This window comes from Elephas maximus, chromosome 14, assembly GCF_024166365.1.
Source record: "Elephas maximus indicus isolate mEleMax1 chromosome 14, mEleMax1 primary haplotype, whole genome shotgun sequence".
Lineage (NCBI taxonomy): Eukaryota > Metazoa > Chordata > Mammalia > Proboscidea > Elephantidae > Elephas > Elephas maximus.
Window position 1 is genome coordinate 32,803,505 of NC_064832.1, and position 17,539 is coordinate 32,821,043.

The window sequence follows — 17,539 nt, forward strand, 5'->3', positions numbered from 1 at the left end:
GGAAAGTTTTGGGCTCCATGGCAAGGGATTCAAAAGGGTTACTTAATTTGTACCTATCCGAGCATTTCTGGGGTTTGTGAGACATTACCAGTCAAACAGAATACTATCAGGTGAAACCAGAATAGCTTGATACACTAGCTAGAAACCACAGACACAGCTTCTTCGCAGCGTTCTCTGGAATAGTTTCATTGGACTCTGTAGTTTCTCTGGCAACAATCTGGAAAGGCACAAAGGACCACTAGTAATTGGTGGTTAGTAGTAAAGACCATAGCAGGGATTGTGAGAGTAGAAGGTTTTGCCGCCAGTAGTTTTAACCCTCTGTTAATTTTCACAGGATGTGGTACTTCATTTTTAGAAGCAAACATTATTACGAAGAGAGAATCATAGAAACCGAATTGTGTCATGGTGTGCTGTTTTAGTTTTGTTCCGTTAAAATTGGTTCTTGTAGCTTTGTTTTAATAAATCCTATCTTACATGTGTTTCATCAGGGATAAGTCCTAAATGCCAGCCTTTGAAAATGAGAGTAGGTATTTCATTTTAAAAGATTAAAAACTAAGTGCATATCTGGTTTTAACTCAACAAAGTATTTCTATAATTGAGTGAAGAACACCAGTTTTGCTCGAAGAGCATTGGGTATTGACGAAGGCAACACTACCGCAGTTAGATGTTTGTTTTAGAAAATACAGTGTTATGTAACTACAGATGATCTTAGGAATCATGTCATCCACAGAATAGAAAACTGAGCCCAGAGAGGTTAAGTATTGCCCAAGGTCATGTAACAGTGAAGCTGAACAAATTTGCTGACTCATGGTACAGGCTGTATTCATCCTTTTTGCCTGTTCTTTTTTTTTTTCATTTTGTTTCTGATGAGATCTACTAAAGTCATATCTCTTGCTTACAAGAGTAATAACCCAGACCAGAAGTACCAGTGTGCTCTGTAATACTAGGTACAATAATAACAGGGCCTCAATTTCTAAGCAAAATTGAAATCTATCAAAAGATATCATCTGAGCTATATGAGTATAAAAAATAGAACTTGTTCATTTACATCGAATGACAGGACAGTTTCCTTAGTGAGATGGTGATGAACAGATAGACCTTGGAAATTAAGCCTTGATTTTCTGGAAAAAAAAAAAAAAAGATTTCCAGACCAGTGCACTTGAAAATGATGACAGAATTTCAGACTTACTTCCTAGAAAGTTGAAGGAAAACAGTGACAGAAAGATTAGGGCAATTGTTATATTGCTAAAATTGATAAATTAGCTGGAATTAAAATAACACCCAAACTGAAATCCTAAAAGATGATATAAATGTAGTGATTTGCATCTTTCCCAAGTCAAAACAAAAACAAACCAAAAAAAAACAAATCTGTTGCCATTGAGTTATTCCAACCCATAGCTAACCCTACAGGACGGAAAAGAACTGCCTCATAGGATTTCCAAGGAGCAGCTGGTGAATTCAAACTGCCGACCTTTTGGTTAGCAGCTAAAAGCTTAACCACTGCGCCATTGTTGCAGCCACTGTATCAGTCCATCTTGTTGAGGGTCTTCCTCTTTTTCACTGACCCACTACTTTACCAAGCTTCTAAGGAACATTCTGGTAGTACTTTTTCCAAGACGGATTTGTTCATTCTTCTGTCAGTCCATGGTATATTCAATATTCTTTGCCAACACCATAATTCAAAGGTGTCACTTCTTCTTAGGTCTTCCTTATTCATTTTCCAGCTTTTGCATGCATATGAGGAGATTGAAAATGCCATGGCTTGGGTCAGATGCACCTTAGTCCTCAAAGTGGCATATAAAGGATTCATTAGGTGTATGTATCCTTTATAAAAGGATAGCACGTTATTTATAATAACCAAAAAGTGGGAACAACCCAATTGGCCATCAACTGATGAATGGGTAAATAAGGTATGGTATGTCCACACAATGGAATATTATTCAGCAACAGAACGGAGTGAAGTACTCATACATGCTACAGTGTGGATGACCCTTGAAAACATTGTACTGAGTGAGAGAAGCCAGAAATAAAAGGCCACATATTATATTACTCCATTTATATGAAATGCCCAGAATAGGCAAATCCATAGAGACAGAAAGCATATTAGTGCTTGCCTAGGTCTGAGGGTAGAGGGTTGGGAGAAGATGGGGAGTGACTGCCAGTGGGGACTGTGTTTCTTTTTGGGTGATGAAAATGTTCTAAAATTAGTGGTGATGGTTGCATAACTGAATATACTAAAAATCATTGCATCATGTACTTAAATGGGTGGATTGTATGGTATATGAATTACATCGCAACAAAAAGCTCTTCATACTAAAGAAAAGCCTAGATGATTAAGTAAATTTTAATTAGTAACCATCTTCATCCTCTTAAGAGTCATCCTTTCAGTGGAATCATCTTCATTTCTATGAGTCCATGACTCACTTCCTACCACCTAACCAAGGAATTTGTGTTTCAGCTAGAAAAGAATCAAATTCTTCCCTGACTCTTAACAGATGTACATTTTCCAAGTTCAGGACACTGTGCTATGTCCCAGACAGGATATGAGGCTCTTCACATATTATCACATTTAATCTTCACAGCCACCATATCCATAGAAATAAGCTGTAGTCTCATTTTCCAGATGAAAGAACTGAGGCTGAGAATATTCAAGTTACCTGTCCAGTGTTGTTTAGATAGTAAGTGACTGAGTGGCAATTTACCCAGATCCTATCTGAAATCCAAAGCCTATGCTTTTTACACTATTGTCCTGCCCTCTCTGGACCCATTTACATTTACATTAAGATCAGCAAAATTGCTGGCCTTTGGTCAGTGTTGGGGGCAGTTCTCTACCATGGTATGACTGGGCTAGCTCTGAAATATGCACTGAGGAGGAACATAGCATGCAAGCAAGGGCCTTGTCCTCCTGCCATGACTGGTGGAAGTCTATGTCCTAACAGTTCATTTAACCATAAACTCCTCTAACACTTTATCCTGTGACACTTGTAACTTTGTATCTTATAATCAGTTATTAATTTAACAAGTATTTATTGGGCAGTCACTTCAAAAGTCTTTGCACTAGTTATTATGGGATAGAGCATACATGAAACTATAGAAGCGTTCTGTAATAATTCATATTTCATCATGTATATTAGTAGGCTTTCATTTTGCTCATTATCAGCTATAGTGGAATTGAATCCAGACAAAGCCTGTAGGGTTAGGTGGTGTTTAGCTCAGGCATCTATTGCCAGTTCCTTCTTGGCCATTCTGACATCACTACACTGTTAGGATCCTATAATAGGAAAATTAAGTCAACTCCTCGGTCGTATGACTGAAAAGCATAGAGCTAGGAAAAATGGCAGAAAAAATTCTAAAAACTGGGGCTGATACTAAGTTTAAGGAAGGCATAATATTCAGTTTTACCCCAACTCAGTGAGGAAGACAAAGATGAGGCTGGATTTTGTTGCTGAAAACTACATGTATATAAAAAATATTAAGTTCTTTATTTATGGTATGAGTGTATATTTATGTTATTTATATTTTGATGCAGAAGTAATAGCATTTGATTAGCATATATGATAACACTGCACTGGGGTTAGATGATAGTTGACTTAGGTACCATATTGCCATTCTATATCCTGGAGAGTTCTGAATTCTGAAATTCCTCCAGCCCCAAGGATTTCAGTAATGGAACTGAAAATAATGGAACTGTAAGTAAGTGACTTACAAAGGACATCTACTGTCTTAGGTACTTTGTATACTGTATGTAAAAGGAAACTTCAATGTCTTATTCAGAATTATTTCCAAAGCCAGAAACAAAAAGTTTAACATAAATATTACCAAGTGAGTTTGTTTTCCGATATTATGAAATGATTAAAACTTATAAACCATTTGCAGTACAGCATGAGATAATAATATTTTTGATCTTCAGGCTTAACTTGCACAGAACAAAATTTTATATCAAAATCTGGTTACCATCAAGCAGCTTCAGAACATGGCCTTGTCGTCGTTGCTCCAGATACCAGCCCTCGTAAGTGTCCTTGTTCCAAAAATCCTGGTTAACAGTCTAAATCTTTAAGACTAAGTTTTAAGTCGTGTATAATACATTATGCATTTCATGTTTTTGCTGTTATCTCTATTAATCTTTTAAGTGATAATCATGACTAAAATATCATCATATACATTTTTTTCACTGAATTTTACTCATGACATTGCTCTATAGAGGGGGCAGTTTTGCTATTTCCATTTTACAGATTAAGATACTGAAATACAGAGAGATTGAGCAACTCGATATTGGTTCAGTTGTCAGAATAATAATGTGTAATGCCTAGGAGGTTATTTTCTCTATTTCACAGGTAATAGTTTGTCACATGATAATATTATATCTTTTCTGATCTCACTTGACCATCAAACAACCATACAGTTAAACAAGTATTAGTTTTTATATAAATGATTAAAATGTTTACATTAGAAAATGACAGTATCAAATATTTGGGAACCCAATCCAATTCATCAGATAGGTAAAACTTGTTTTGTGGCCCTGAAAGTCCTTAGAAGTGTTAGGAAAATGAAACTTAAAAGGGGACTAATTTTGATTCACTATTAAGAACTTTCTGGCAGCTAAAAAACTATATTGAAATTAATGAGTGGCCTTGGAAAGTAGTGCATTCCCTCTCACAGGCCCTATTATACAGAAACAAGACAACCACGTGTCTGGCTGTAAATAGAAGATTCAGTTCAAAATAGCATCCAAAATATAAAATACCTAGGAATAACTTTAAAAATATGAACACTTATGCTAAGAAAACTGCAAAATTTTGCTAAAGGTCATAAATGAAGACTTTAATAAATGAAAAAATACTGTGTTCCTGGATGGGTAGATTGAATGTTATAAAGAGGTTTCCCTCAAATTATTTTACATATTAATATAGTTCCATTCAGAATCCGAATGGTTGGCTTTTTAACTACATGCAAGAATATAAAATAAAATCTAATAAATTAAAAAAATACAAAAAAAAAAAAAAAATCCCAGTGGAGGGTGGTTAAAGAGGGGAAGATGGTGGAATGATACTACAGTAAATGAGCCCTTTTAGTTCTTTAGTTCAGGGTAGTGAATTGAGCACAGGTACGTGTCTCCATTCCCTTCTAAGACCACGATGATAAAGAGAATTACAAAAGTTTTGGTGGGGGGGGGCGGTGGTGAGGGCGGTCATCAGGGAAGAGAGAGCACATTTTTGAAAGACAGAAAAAGAGAATGGAAGCCCTTTGACAGGTAAAACAAAGTGAGGAAGCATTGATGTTCAGAATACCTAGGAGGGACTTCATCAGCAAAGACAACCAGTGTGCCTTGCCTTTGCAGTTAAATGCTCCAGCCTTGAAGGCCATTCCCTCCTACCTCATTGGCCAGAACCAGTGACATGGCTGTGTTCAAAGACAAGAGGGCCAAGAAGTCTAATCCTACCATGTGCCCCAAAAGGCAGAGAGCCCACAATATTTGGTGAACAGCTCTAATGCAAACAGTAGACTTGCAGATTCTTTTAAGAGTTCATTATTAAACATGAGCCATTACCACTGAGTAGATGATGAAGCCACCAGGTTTTTCCTTGATAGGTGGCTGCAACATTAAAGGGGAAGATGATAGCTGGGACTTTGGCACTGGCGCTGGGTTTTATGTGGATGCCACTGAAGATCCTTGGAAGACTAACTACAGAATGTACTCTTATGTAACTCAAGAGGTAACAGTTTGTATTGTAATCATTAATTGATGACTTCTAAGAGTTTGATTTTGGACACAAAGTCCTTCTAATCCTGAGAATTTTAAACTAGGGTATGGTATTATTGAATCTATTTGCTGCTTATTTATTGTCTTAGTGAAAATTTCAAAGCTTGCTAGTACTATAGTCCTATTTATTACAATTTAAATTAATGCTAAGTACAGTTTTAAAAAGTTTAATAGTTATATTGAAATCTATGTGCACCACTCGGGTAACCCAGAGAAAATAGTATCTGAGGAAGCCTTTTATTTCCCTGGCAGCTGGTTCATTGGGATATATTTTATAGTTCATCACTGTAGTTAGGAAGGATAAATGGTAAAGCATTTCTTTTATAGTAATATTTATGCATTTTTCTAAGTTTTGTATGATTTTAATTGTTAATATGTGCATCATAAAAATTCAGAAACAATATAAAATTTTAGTCATAATTTCTTTACCCCAGACAAGTACTATTATGCTTGATATAATCTAGATTTTTTCTATGACTAGTTTTCAGATAATTGTAAGACCATTTTTTAGTCCTATTCTTCTTTTAGTTATATAAAATATTTCCAGTATTATTCTAACCTAATTGTAAATATAATTTTAATGGTTGCATAATATTCTGTCATACACCATAATTTACTTTTTTCTAGTTTGTTTTTACATATATTTTTACTATAATAAACATTAGTGCATTAACTATCTTTGTGCAGAATTTTTCCTCCTAAGGACTTTCCCCTCTCCAGCATAAAATTAGTAGGTCAAAAATGTAGAACATTTAAGGTTACTTTCTTAGGAGGTTGTACTGTATGTTCCCCAGTGATATATTCATAACCATTGTCTACTTGAGGGATTTTTTTTTTTAACCCTTGCTATACTAGTTCAAACCATGGTAAGAATATGATTTGGAACTGTTGCTTATACAATTATTTTATAACTTTGAGAAGTTCTAAACTCATTTCTCTCATATCTTTTGTCACACTTTTAAAATTCTTTCTAGCTTCCCCAACTCATAAATGCCAATTTTCCAGTGGACCCCCAAAGAATGTCTGTTTTTGGCCATTCCATGGGAGGTCATGGAGCGCTGATTTGTGCTTTGAAGAATCCTGGAAAATACAAAGTAAGATTACCTAAGTGTTTCTTTGCATAAACATAATACAGTGAAACCTGTGAAAACTGGAGCCTATATAAGGTAGAAACCTGTCAGGGAAGGTTTTCCACTAAAAGGAGCAATAGAAAACTGTTAAGACTGCACACTGTCAAAGGCAGAAAACTTGTGAGACCCAGAAAAATAAGGCAGTCCGATTGAGTTCCAGGTCTTACAGGTTTCATTTTATTAGCAACTTTCAAAGATTGAAAATAGAATATTGTTTTTTAGTATTAAACTTAGTTACTGTTGGGAATTTCAGAGGGGGAAGTACCGACTTTGATGGTACAATGTATGCTACAGAATCAGAAGTATGGGAACTCCATCACCATGGTTTGTTGGTGGTCAGCTATAACCATTACAAAATGTAGCTTATTGTTTTTAATCCTTTTTATTTGAAGGCATTTTTTTTTTCTAAAGGCTATTCTTGGTTAATGTTGTTATGGTAATATTGTTTGTATCTTCATAAATTTGATTTTCTAAAGTAGAAAAAGATATTCATGATTTGTAAAAGTTTAAGAATTCTTTGTCTTAATACCTCTCATGAAAGTTCCAATATCACTCTTAGCCATTTCCCTTCATTTGGTTGACATTTTATAGCTTTACATTTTTTGTTTAATGAACCAAGCTTGAATAACTTAGTTTCTTAGAGTTTTTCAGCAAATTGCAAGTAACATCTGAGTTTTGAAGTCCACTATAAATATCTGTTCATATTTGATTTAGCAAAATATAACTTGTTTTTAAATTCCCCTTGTTTCTGAAGTCAGTTTCAGCATTTGCTCCAATTTGCAACCCAGTGCTTTGTCCTTGGGGCAAAAAAGCCTTTAGTGGATATTTGGGATCGGATCAAGGTAAATGGAAGGTGAGTACTAGACAGCTGTCTTAATACTTAGATTTGTTTTCAAATTTGTCAAAAAACTATACACACTACAAATGTTGTATTCCTAGCCCACTCAACTCGAGGCTCCAGAACTAAGAAGAATTAGCAAAAGTATATATATAACCAAAAAACCCTCCTATTTTCTAATTCCACTGAACTATGACAGATATTCTAAGGCTAAGTTTTTGAGGGCTTTTTTTTCCCCCTGCTAATGGTTAATTTATATTTTTACTTCTAAATTAACATTACCAAAAATACCATAATATTATTAAATTTAAACTTGCCTCTCACTATCTATATCCTCAGTTGTACAGTAGCAACCAAGAGGCCTGGCACTTTTATTGTTTGGTACCTGTTTCCAAATCCAACATCTCTCAGCTTCAGATTTTAAATTTCAGACTTAAAAATCTTAAAAGTAGATATTGTGTAATATATGTTTATGTGACTATTCCCAATGATGGGATTACTTTTTAAAGCATGGCAGTAAGTGCTTCAAAATAGAAATAAAAATAACCTTTTCTCTGGGAGACATTTTACTCTTGTGCAGTAATGGGCCGTTTTCAAACTCTCCTGCAAGTTTGTATGTTTTGCAAATGAACTGACCATCATGTGCGTGTTAACAAGCATAAAGTAGGAAAAAAAACCTACTTCTTAGTTTTAAAAAATATTTCTATTATAGTTGTGTGCTCAGGGCCATTCACATGGATCCCTATTTTACTGAAGGATGATCGTTGTAATTCTGTCAATTGGAAGGCTAATCCTTTAGTCACTAGATTAGAGTTTGTTTTGTTTGGGCTTTGCTTTTTATTATGTTGGAAGAGTGCTGAAAATGGCTAGGCTTAGGTGCTTTGAGAAGTGAGGATCCATGTATATCAGTGTTTTGAATCTTCAATTCTGAATTCTGAGCTGTTTTGTCAAGAAGATGACAACCCTCCCATCCACAGAGATTTATAATCTAATAAAAGAGAGAGGTAAAAGTGTATAGTGAAGCAGGGGAGAGGGAGAGGCACAGAAGACCTAGCAAAGAATCTAACTATATATAGTTTTTCTTCAAGTGGCAGCAGACTTCACCATCTTAGTTACACTGTGTTTAGCATATTATTTAATTTACTATTGGAGTAAGGATGCTATGCTAGAACTTAGAAGTAGCCTGGCCTTATAGGCCATCTCCCACTCTCTCCTTCTGAGATTAAAAGGAGAAAATTTCGAAAAGCATGATACTTAGAAGGGGAAATCTTTTGGTTTTTCTTTATCTTGGTCCGTACATAGAGGTTGTGGTTAGTGAATACATATCGATAATCAAGAATATTTAAATGTGGATGGTAAACTATAAAATTGTATCTAGTGGCAGCTTCTCAGATAATATAAGTGAGTTGTTGATATGATTCAGATTATTCAAATCAGGTCTTTCTGGAAGCTCATGGAAATGGCAGAAGTTTGTTGCTATTCAGTGGACAGCAAAAGAGAGGGCTGAATGTATTTATGTCTAGAACTAGAACCAGAAAGGAGATAAAAAAGAAAAAATAGATTATTTTCTGAAGTGTAGAATATTTGGAAATGAAAACGGGGTTAGAAGGAATAGTCAATTTGTGGAGAAATTTAGAAAGAAAAATATCATATGTTTTTATTGGAGTTAAGAGGTGATTGAGCACATTAAAGATTTCCCTCCTTTGCCATGAGACCAGAAGAACCAGATGGTGCCCGGCTACCATTACTGAACATTTTAATCAAAGATTCTATAGAAGAATCCTGATCAAAAGGAAGGAAATGTAGAACAGAATTGAGATTTTCATGGAATCCAGACTTTCTAGAGCCATGCATGCTGGATAAACCCCCAAAACTATTGCCCTGAGATAATCTGTAAACCTTAAACCAAAATTATCCCCTGAAGTCTTCATAAAACCAAACAATAAAAAAAAAAAAAAATTTTTTTTTTTTTTTTAGGTTAGCTTAATTAGTAAAGAATGTCTGCCTTAAGCATCGTGCTCTATTGAGAACTATCTATATGGGATCAAATTGATAACAGCAACTCAAAAGATAGGAAACTTAGTGGGCAGTGAGTATTTGTTAATAGGGAAAGAACAACTGGGAAAAGGAGGGTGAGAATAGTTGCCCAACTCAAAGAATGTAGTCAGTGTCACTAAATTGTACATGTAGAAATTGTTGAATTGGTGTATGTTCTGCTGTGTATATTCTCAACAAGAAAAATAAATTACTAAAAAGAGCAGTAAAAGTTTAGAAGAAAAGAGGCCACATTATCAAGAATGCTTGAGATACAGGATTCTTGGTCTAGGACTGCTTGAGTGGGGCAGAGGCTATAATTGGGAAATAGAATTCTGAAGACCTTATAAATAAAAACTAGGCAAGTCAGATTTTAAGCCAACTTAAAAGTGTGTTCCCAATTTAATCAGCCTTGCTATTTAAGTAACTTTAAATTTCTGTTTGGTTCTAATATAGTATATTCTAAAGAATACCTTTCTGGGCACTTTTAAATTAATTTTTTTGTTTTTTGTTTACAGGCTTATGATGCCACCCATCTTGTGCAGTCCTATCCAGACTCTCAGCTAGACATACTGATTGATCAAGGGAAAGACGACCAGTTCCTTTCAGATGGACAGTTACTTCCTGATAACTTCATAGCTGCCTGTACAGAAAAGAAAATCCCCGTTGTTTTTAGATTGCAAGAGGCAAGTACTAGGAAACTATCTTGTTCAGAATAATGCCCCTGGAGAAGGCAAGACTCCATAGTGCTTTCTTATCTTTTTTTCAGAATTTGAAATGTCACCTCTAATCAGATAGTTTTTAATTATATTAAGACATTGAGAGTGAAAGTTTTCCTATTAAATTAATACCTAAGACCAAATTCGATAAAAAGAGGAAAGCTTTTGACATTGAAAAGTATTTGCAATTTTCTGTCCATAGTCAAAGTAGTAAATGACAGGAAGTTTAATGCTTGAATTGCGTATCTTCACTCATATGCAGCTGTGGTTGCAGGAGGGTGAATAGGACAAGCTTCTGCCCTAAGTGCCTCTCACATCTTAGCCACAGAAGCCATGTACTGCTTGCTCACACACTTATGTGCCAATCTGTCTGCTGTGCTGTTTGGTGTTTCTAGTTGTCAAAGATTAATCACTGAATTTCAACTGACTTAGAAAATTTCCTTGACTAAAATACTTGTGACTATCTACTACCCCCCTAACTATTTATGCTGCTGTGGTTATAATTAAAGAAATGCTTCTTGAATTATTTTTACAGAATTTTCCATAAACTTTGAACATATATAAGCAAAATCTTTATTTCAGGATGAAAAATGAATACTGAAAAGTAATTACACAGGATCATGATTTTTAACATTTGTATTTGTGTTTAAGAGTTACGTGTCAGGCACATTGATCTAAAATGTGATTACGGTGGTAAATGTTCAGATAAATCTAGAGCAGTGTAATGTGGTACATGACAGTTTACAAAATGTTTTCACAGCATTAGCCCGTTGTCCAGTTGGTTCTGACTCATGGTGACCCTACAGGACAGGGTAAAACTACCTATTGCCCCATAGGGTTTCCTAGGCTTTATGGAAGCAGACTGCCACATTTCTCTCCTTTGGAGCAGTTGCCGGATTCAAACTGCCAGCCTTCCGGTTAGCAGCCAAGCGCTTAATCACTGTGCCACCAGAGCTCCTTTTTCACAGCATTAGCTCATTTTATCCTCATACAACCAAATGAGGGATCATTCCTACTCTGTTCCCTGTTGTAGAGGTGAGGAGACAGGCGCAGAGGAGTAGCCTACTTCTCTAAGATCACATAGCTAGCACGTGGTGGAGCCAGGCCAGGAACTAGTACTGTCCTGTCAGATGTCTAGCCATTCACTCTCAGACAAGGGTGAGCAGTTTCTCTAAGGTACAAATGGGTGGAATTGAGCTAGCACAGCCTGCTGCCTGTCTGACTTACACAGCAGATCTTAGCAATCTGCCTGCTTAATAAGGATATTTTGAACATGTGTTGCTGTGTATGCTGTGTGGGAAAATATGTCAAAAACCAATACATTATATATACCTTGTTGTGTCTGAATAGCCATCCTTAAGTAATAGGGTTTTTTTAAGATTTATTTTAACGTTTACATCATAATTGCATGTTTAAGATCAACAATCTTGAGAAATCCAAATACCAATTTGATTTTAAATACAGTAGTGCATCAACTATATTAACTATAGCTTATAGGTGACCTTTTTTTTTTAAATTGTTCCCAGTGACTTTTAATCCTTGGCACTGGCTGTGTTAGACGTCTCTTCTGCTTCCTCTGAGGCCGTACCAGGAAATTCTGTTGTCACTCTAGACAGAGTTTCAGCCCACAACTAAGGCCAAAAATCTCTGAAGTTTGTTATGAAGACAGCACAGAGTTAGGAGCACTGATGAAATTTTTGGAGAGAAAAAAATCAATCAGCTTATTTATCTTTAAAAAGGCCTCTATCCCACAGAACTATAAACTTAGTTGGCTCTACTTAATGAGGACTCAAGACAAAGCATATGTTCTTTTAACAAAAGGTAAAGTATTCAAATCACCAGATTTTTCATTCACTTTCCTTCTAGCAAGGTAAGGCGAAGAGAACTATATAGCCTGAATCAGACTTCGTTTAGGTTTGCTATAATTGAGTGGGTAACAGAATGGCTACTATCAGACTTTCAAGCCAGCTTGCTTTGACTTCAGGCTACCCTAAGGTTGAGAGAGTTTTATCATGCGATTATAAATACTGTATAACTGTATTTCTTTTTGAAATAGGAACTGTGAAGAATTAAATAAGCTAAAAATAATAGGATCTAATTAAGTAATAAGTGATTTAAGAGGGAAGAAAGGAAGTTTTTAAGATCATGTGCTTGGTTTACCCAACTCCTGTTCTGTAATGGTGTTAAATGCTCACAATTTGTATTTATCCTTTGTCAACTGTCAGAAAAAAATTAAGAGGGAGAGTTAGTGCATGGGGATATTTATTTGGCTGTTACCTCATATAATTTTTCTTTTTCTGTTTTGGCTTCAGTAAATCTGAGAGCAGAATTCTGACATCTAGGACAGGAAGATCAAACGTTAGTCTGAAAGGGAAGGACCTAGTGTGTCTTCATTTTAATTATTTAAGGTTCATAATGAGGGAAAATTTCCAGTGACCTAATTCTGAGGCAATTTCCAGAAACAATATCCTCTTCTTGGAGACTATTGAAACCAGGACTCTAATACCTCCTCAAGTCACGGGCCTTTTTTGAAGAGTCAGAGGCTGCTTTGGCCCCTGTGCCCACCTCACAGAGAAGAGTACAGATGTAGCCGAAAACTCCAGACATGCAGGGATGTCTTGCTCATCTCTGTATGACTGTGCTTAGCACAGTTATCCAGCACAAAGACTCTTCGTAAGGGTTTAAATAAACACATGCATACCTTTTAGTAATCTTCCTCATTTTACTGTGAATAGACTTGATAACCTGAAGACTTATATCTGAGCTTTTCTAATTGGGTCTGGAAAATATGTAGGAAAGCACTGCCAGTTAGACTAAATGTCTGTCATCACTGCTGGAGCACAGCTTCTTGTTTGAGAACTGAGGAAGAATAAAAGAATGTGTTCATTTATTTTTTACTCCCAAGAGTCATTTTTTGCTACTAAGGATTTTTTTATTACAAGCATGAGGTACAGGAAGAAACTAAGGCCCCTTCAAGTGTCGCTAAATATAGTCAGTTGCACAAGCTGCTTTACATATTCAACCAGCTCTTCAGTCATTTTAATGAAAGAAGCCACCCCCATTTAATAAGATTGATAAGCAGAACTTGAAATTAATCAAGGATGGCACATATTAGCTCTAATTGTATAACTTCAGCATTTTCTGTTTCCCCGAATGCCAATAGTTCAAATGTGTTTTCCCTTTCTATTGGCATTTTTAAAAATTTGTCTTGGTCCCTTATGACAGGCATTTTCCATATTTTCATAAAGTTAGATCTTTGTTTAAATACCATTATGGAAGTTTAAGGACATTAGCTTTGGATTTTCAGATGAAATACGGTGTTATCTTGGAACACAGTCCTAAGAGCTCAGAGTTGTCACTTTGGTTTACCCTGGGACTTTTCTGTTATCCTCCCTGTTCTGATACTCCAATCTCTTATAGGTTATTCTTCTTGATAGGGTCCCACATAATTCTTAGGGTTTCTTCATTTTTTTTTTTAATTCTTTTATCTGATTTTTTCCTCAAATAAATTGGTGTCAGCTGCTTTATTTTCAATCTCACTAAATCTGACTTCCATTTCCTCAGTTCTGCTCCTATGACTTCCTGTTGAGAATTAACAATAATTCTGAAATTTGATTGTTAATCTTTTGGATTTCTGTTTGCTGTCTCTCTGGATTCTGACAGCCTGTTTAGTTTGTCATTATGCTCTTGTATAACCTTCTTACGTTCCTCTGTTGCTTTGTCTGTGTGTTCCTTGGCTTGGTCTGCGTTTTGCCTGATCTCTTGAAGAGCTCTGTGTATTAATCTTTTGAATTCTGCCTCCAGTAATTTCGAAGAAGTTCTCTTCCTACAGGAGGTTTCTTGGGTATTTGTTTCGGGAGCTCGCTGAAGCCATCATGGTCTGCCTCTTTATGCGATTTGATATTAACTGTTGTCTCCAAGCTATCAATAAGTTATTGTATTTATTATATTTTCTTACTGTGTCCTAGTTCCTTGTTTTATTTTGTTTTGATATGCCCAAATAAGCTGGTCGTATGAGCTACTTTGATTATTGGTGTCTTTGAAGATCTTATATCCTGTCACCAGATGGTTAGAGCGGTTACTAGGTATGTGAGCCTAGGAGTCCATTTACTTTTCTTGTGTGGATTCAGCTCAGGTGTCCAGGTCATTGGTCACCGAGTGTGTGGTGCAGGCTCTCACCTACAGTCCTAGACGGGCAGGGGTGATTGGAGTAGGCACAGGTATCTAGCTGCAGTAGGGGGACATGTGCTAAGCAAGGCAGGGAGCTGACGGCGGTCCCTTAGTGCCTGGGTGGAAGGTGTGTCCCTGTTCCCTAGAGCTCATAAGTGGATAGGTTTTGCAGCCAGACTTTGGGCACCCAGTGCTGTTGGCTGTAAAGACTGGTAGGCAACCCGTCACTGGTGGCTAGGTGGAATGGGTGAAGCCACCAGTTCTCAGGCCCCTGATGTTGGTAGGTAAGGACCCTGTCTGGTGGGCAGGATGGTGTCAAATGTCCCGAATCTTCCACTCTCCCTTAGCTGTTGCAGTTGAAAATAGGCTTCAGGTACATACCCTGTTGTACTTTGCTAACGAGGGCCTATGCTGTTGAAGTGAAATGGGCCCACACAGGTCTAGGTAGGGGTGAAAGGCATTCAAAGTCCGTCGACCCCTTATGCCTCTATCTAGGCAAAGGGGCTGTGCCTTCCCTGAGTTCTCAGCTTAGGGGAGCTGGCAGATTGTTTTTTCCTGTTTGTTAATTTGTTCACTCTCCAAAGCCAGGAGAATGGGTTGGGGCACGCGATGCGTCATACTTCTGGCCCAGGGGATGCAGCAATCACTGGAGCTAGACCAGGACCCAGAGGAGAGCGGAGAGGGGGCAGGAAAATGGAAGAGAGGTGCTTCCCAGAATGGGAAAGGGTTTTTTTGATCCCACGCAGTAGATTAGATGCTTGTACTTAACTTTTGCCGATTCAGTGCCACTTCTCCTTGGTTCCAGCCGCTCAGTTTCTCCTGATGCAGAGAATAATTCCCGAGTGCTACGGTTTGCCTCACCCCCAAGCGTCAGCCAGCCCACCTACTGGGTGCCAGCCAGGTCAGATCTGGCAAATCCTCGCTGCTTCTGAACTGTATCTCCCTCCCCCCGCTGCTCAGTCTGACTCCTCAACTTTGCCTTTGATGTTCAGGGCTCCTAGATTGTCACATATAATCAATTCACTTGTTGTTTGGGGTCTTTGTTGTCAGAGGGCCCACAGGAAGTGTCTGACTACTCCTGCATCTTGACGCTGCTTCACCCTGGGACTTTTCTAATGATGATGATGATGATGTTGATGATTGCAGCTACCCACTGTGTCTGAAACTGTGCTTAACATGTGAAACTAAACATAAAAAATATGGTATACTCAGTCACATTAGTGTTTTTTTATGCAAGACTTTTGAGGCGTCTGGTTCCCTGCATCTGTGCCTGTTTTCCATCAGATGTATCTTTCCATCTGTGGAAAATGCAGATACTACTTGGTACTTAGTGCAGGAGCCCTGGTGGCACAGTGGTTAAGTGCTCGGCTGCTGCTCAGAAGCTCGGCAGTTCAAACCCACCAGTCATCTGTGAGAAAAAGATGTGGCAGTCTGCTTCCATAAAGATTACAGATTACAACTCTATGGGGCAGTTCTACTGTGTCCTATAGAGTCACTGTGAGTTGGAATTGATTCCATGGCAATGGGTTTGGTTTTTTTGGGGATGTTTACTTGGTACTGTGTTTTATAGGTTTTGTGGTCCGAAAATCATAGGCCTGTTTAACATCTAACAGTTCAAGAACTGCATGAGTGAACAATGCTTTTCTTTAAGTTTCTTTCTTTATGTAAGAAGCTGTCCTTTAGCTCTGAATTTAACTAATCAGCTGAGACCCAAGCCAGATGGTTTTTCTACTGGTCTAATCTTTTTTTTTTTTAATCATGGAGAGATGTGAAACCAAACAATTCCAAGGCTCAGCCTTCATCTTGTCACAGCTCCTGTCAGAGTCACTTACATGGTTTGTCCAAGGAAAATAGCAGCAGATTGCTTTTGAATTACTTTGATGACTTTAAACTGGAACTTTTTATGAACTGCTGTTCCCAAGATATATTTTGCATCCTTTCTGAAATTATGCGGTTGAGGACATTTACTGCGTCATCACCCAATGATCTTTTTATTAGGTCTATTTTGTTTAAGTGCTTAGAAAAATTCCCTTCTGGCTGCTTTTCTTTGCCCCCATCAGAGACCATTCAGAAGATTAAGTTGAAAACTGGGGGGAAAAAGTCTTTCTTAGACTTTTTATCTCTTTTAGTTTATTTGACTTTGTATTTTAATTGTGTATGGGGTAAAGGGCTGGCTCCCAGGAATTATCTGGTGTTTAACACCTTTAGAAAGTTCTTCAAACCTCAATTTTTTTCTTTTTACTTTTAAGCTACTTTCCTTCTTCTTGTGCTTGAGGAGGTGCTATGGTCACCCCGAGGGGATCGCCTCTCCGCTTACCTACACCCGTGGTTGTAATGCGCCACATAAATTGAGATCCCTTTCACCTCAGCTCCTTGGCACTTTACACATTCTGTTTCTTGATGGCTTCCAGAAGGGTTGACTGCCTTTTTACCAAATTGGATATATTGCCAAGGGGTGTCAGGTTTAACTGATTTTTCCTTTTTCCTCAAATAAAGATGCAAGATGCCTTTAGTGTGTAGAAGTGGGAATATCTGCTCTGTATTTAGTTGTTTTATGCAAATCTAGGACATTTGGGCATTTTCTTGTTCTTTCTCTGTATTGTTTACTATGTGTTTATTTTGTATTTGAACACTATCTTGTTGATGTCAGTGTGTTTCTTTCTTTGAGAGTTGAAAGTTCTTGCCCAAGTTTCTAAGCTCTGTAAATCCTCATTGACCAATCTAATCCTTGTGATGTGTCTACATGCCTACTCTGCACGTTTAATTAATGTGTTATTTCCTTTGCATATTAATGGCAATGTTGAGAAACTAGGCTAGGCAGAATACATTTTCCTTCATATTTTTGTTGCCCTCTTAACATACAGTGAAGATGTTGAAGTATAACAAC

General features: G+C 37.1%; 1 protein-coding gene across 2 annotated transcripts in view; it reads left to right on the top strand.

Moving 5' to 3' along the window:
• Window positions 1-17,539, top strand: part of ESD (esterase D) — a 39,611-nt gene that overhangs the window by 12,298 nt on the left and 9,774 nt on the right. For both annotated transcript variants that reach the window (XM_049853158.1, XM_049853159.1), the window contains exons 5-9: window positions 3,911-4,009; window positions 5,590-5,714; window positions 6,736-6,855; window positions 7,646-7,744; window positions 10,282-10,449. In XM_049853158.1, coding sequence (XP_049709115.1) covers window positions 3,911-4,009; window positions 5,590-5,714; window positions 6,736-6,855; window positions 7,646-7,744; window positions 10,282-10,449 — 611 coding nt within the window. The remainder of the gene's footprint in view (window positions 1-3,910; window positions 4,010-5,589; window positions 5,715-6,735; window positions 6,856-7,645; window positions 7,745-10,281; window positions 10,450-17,539) is intronic.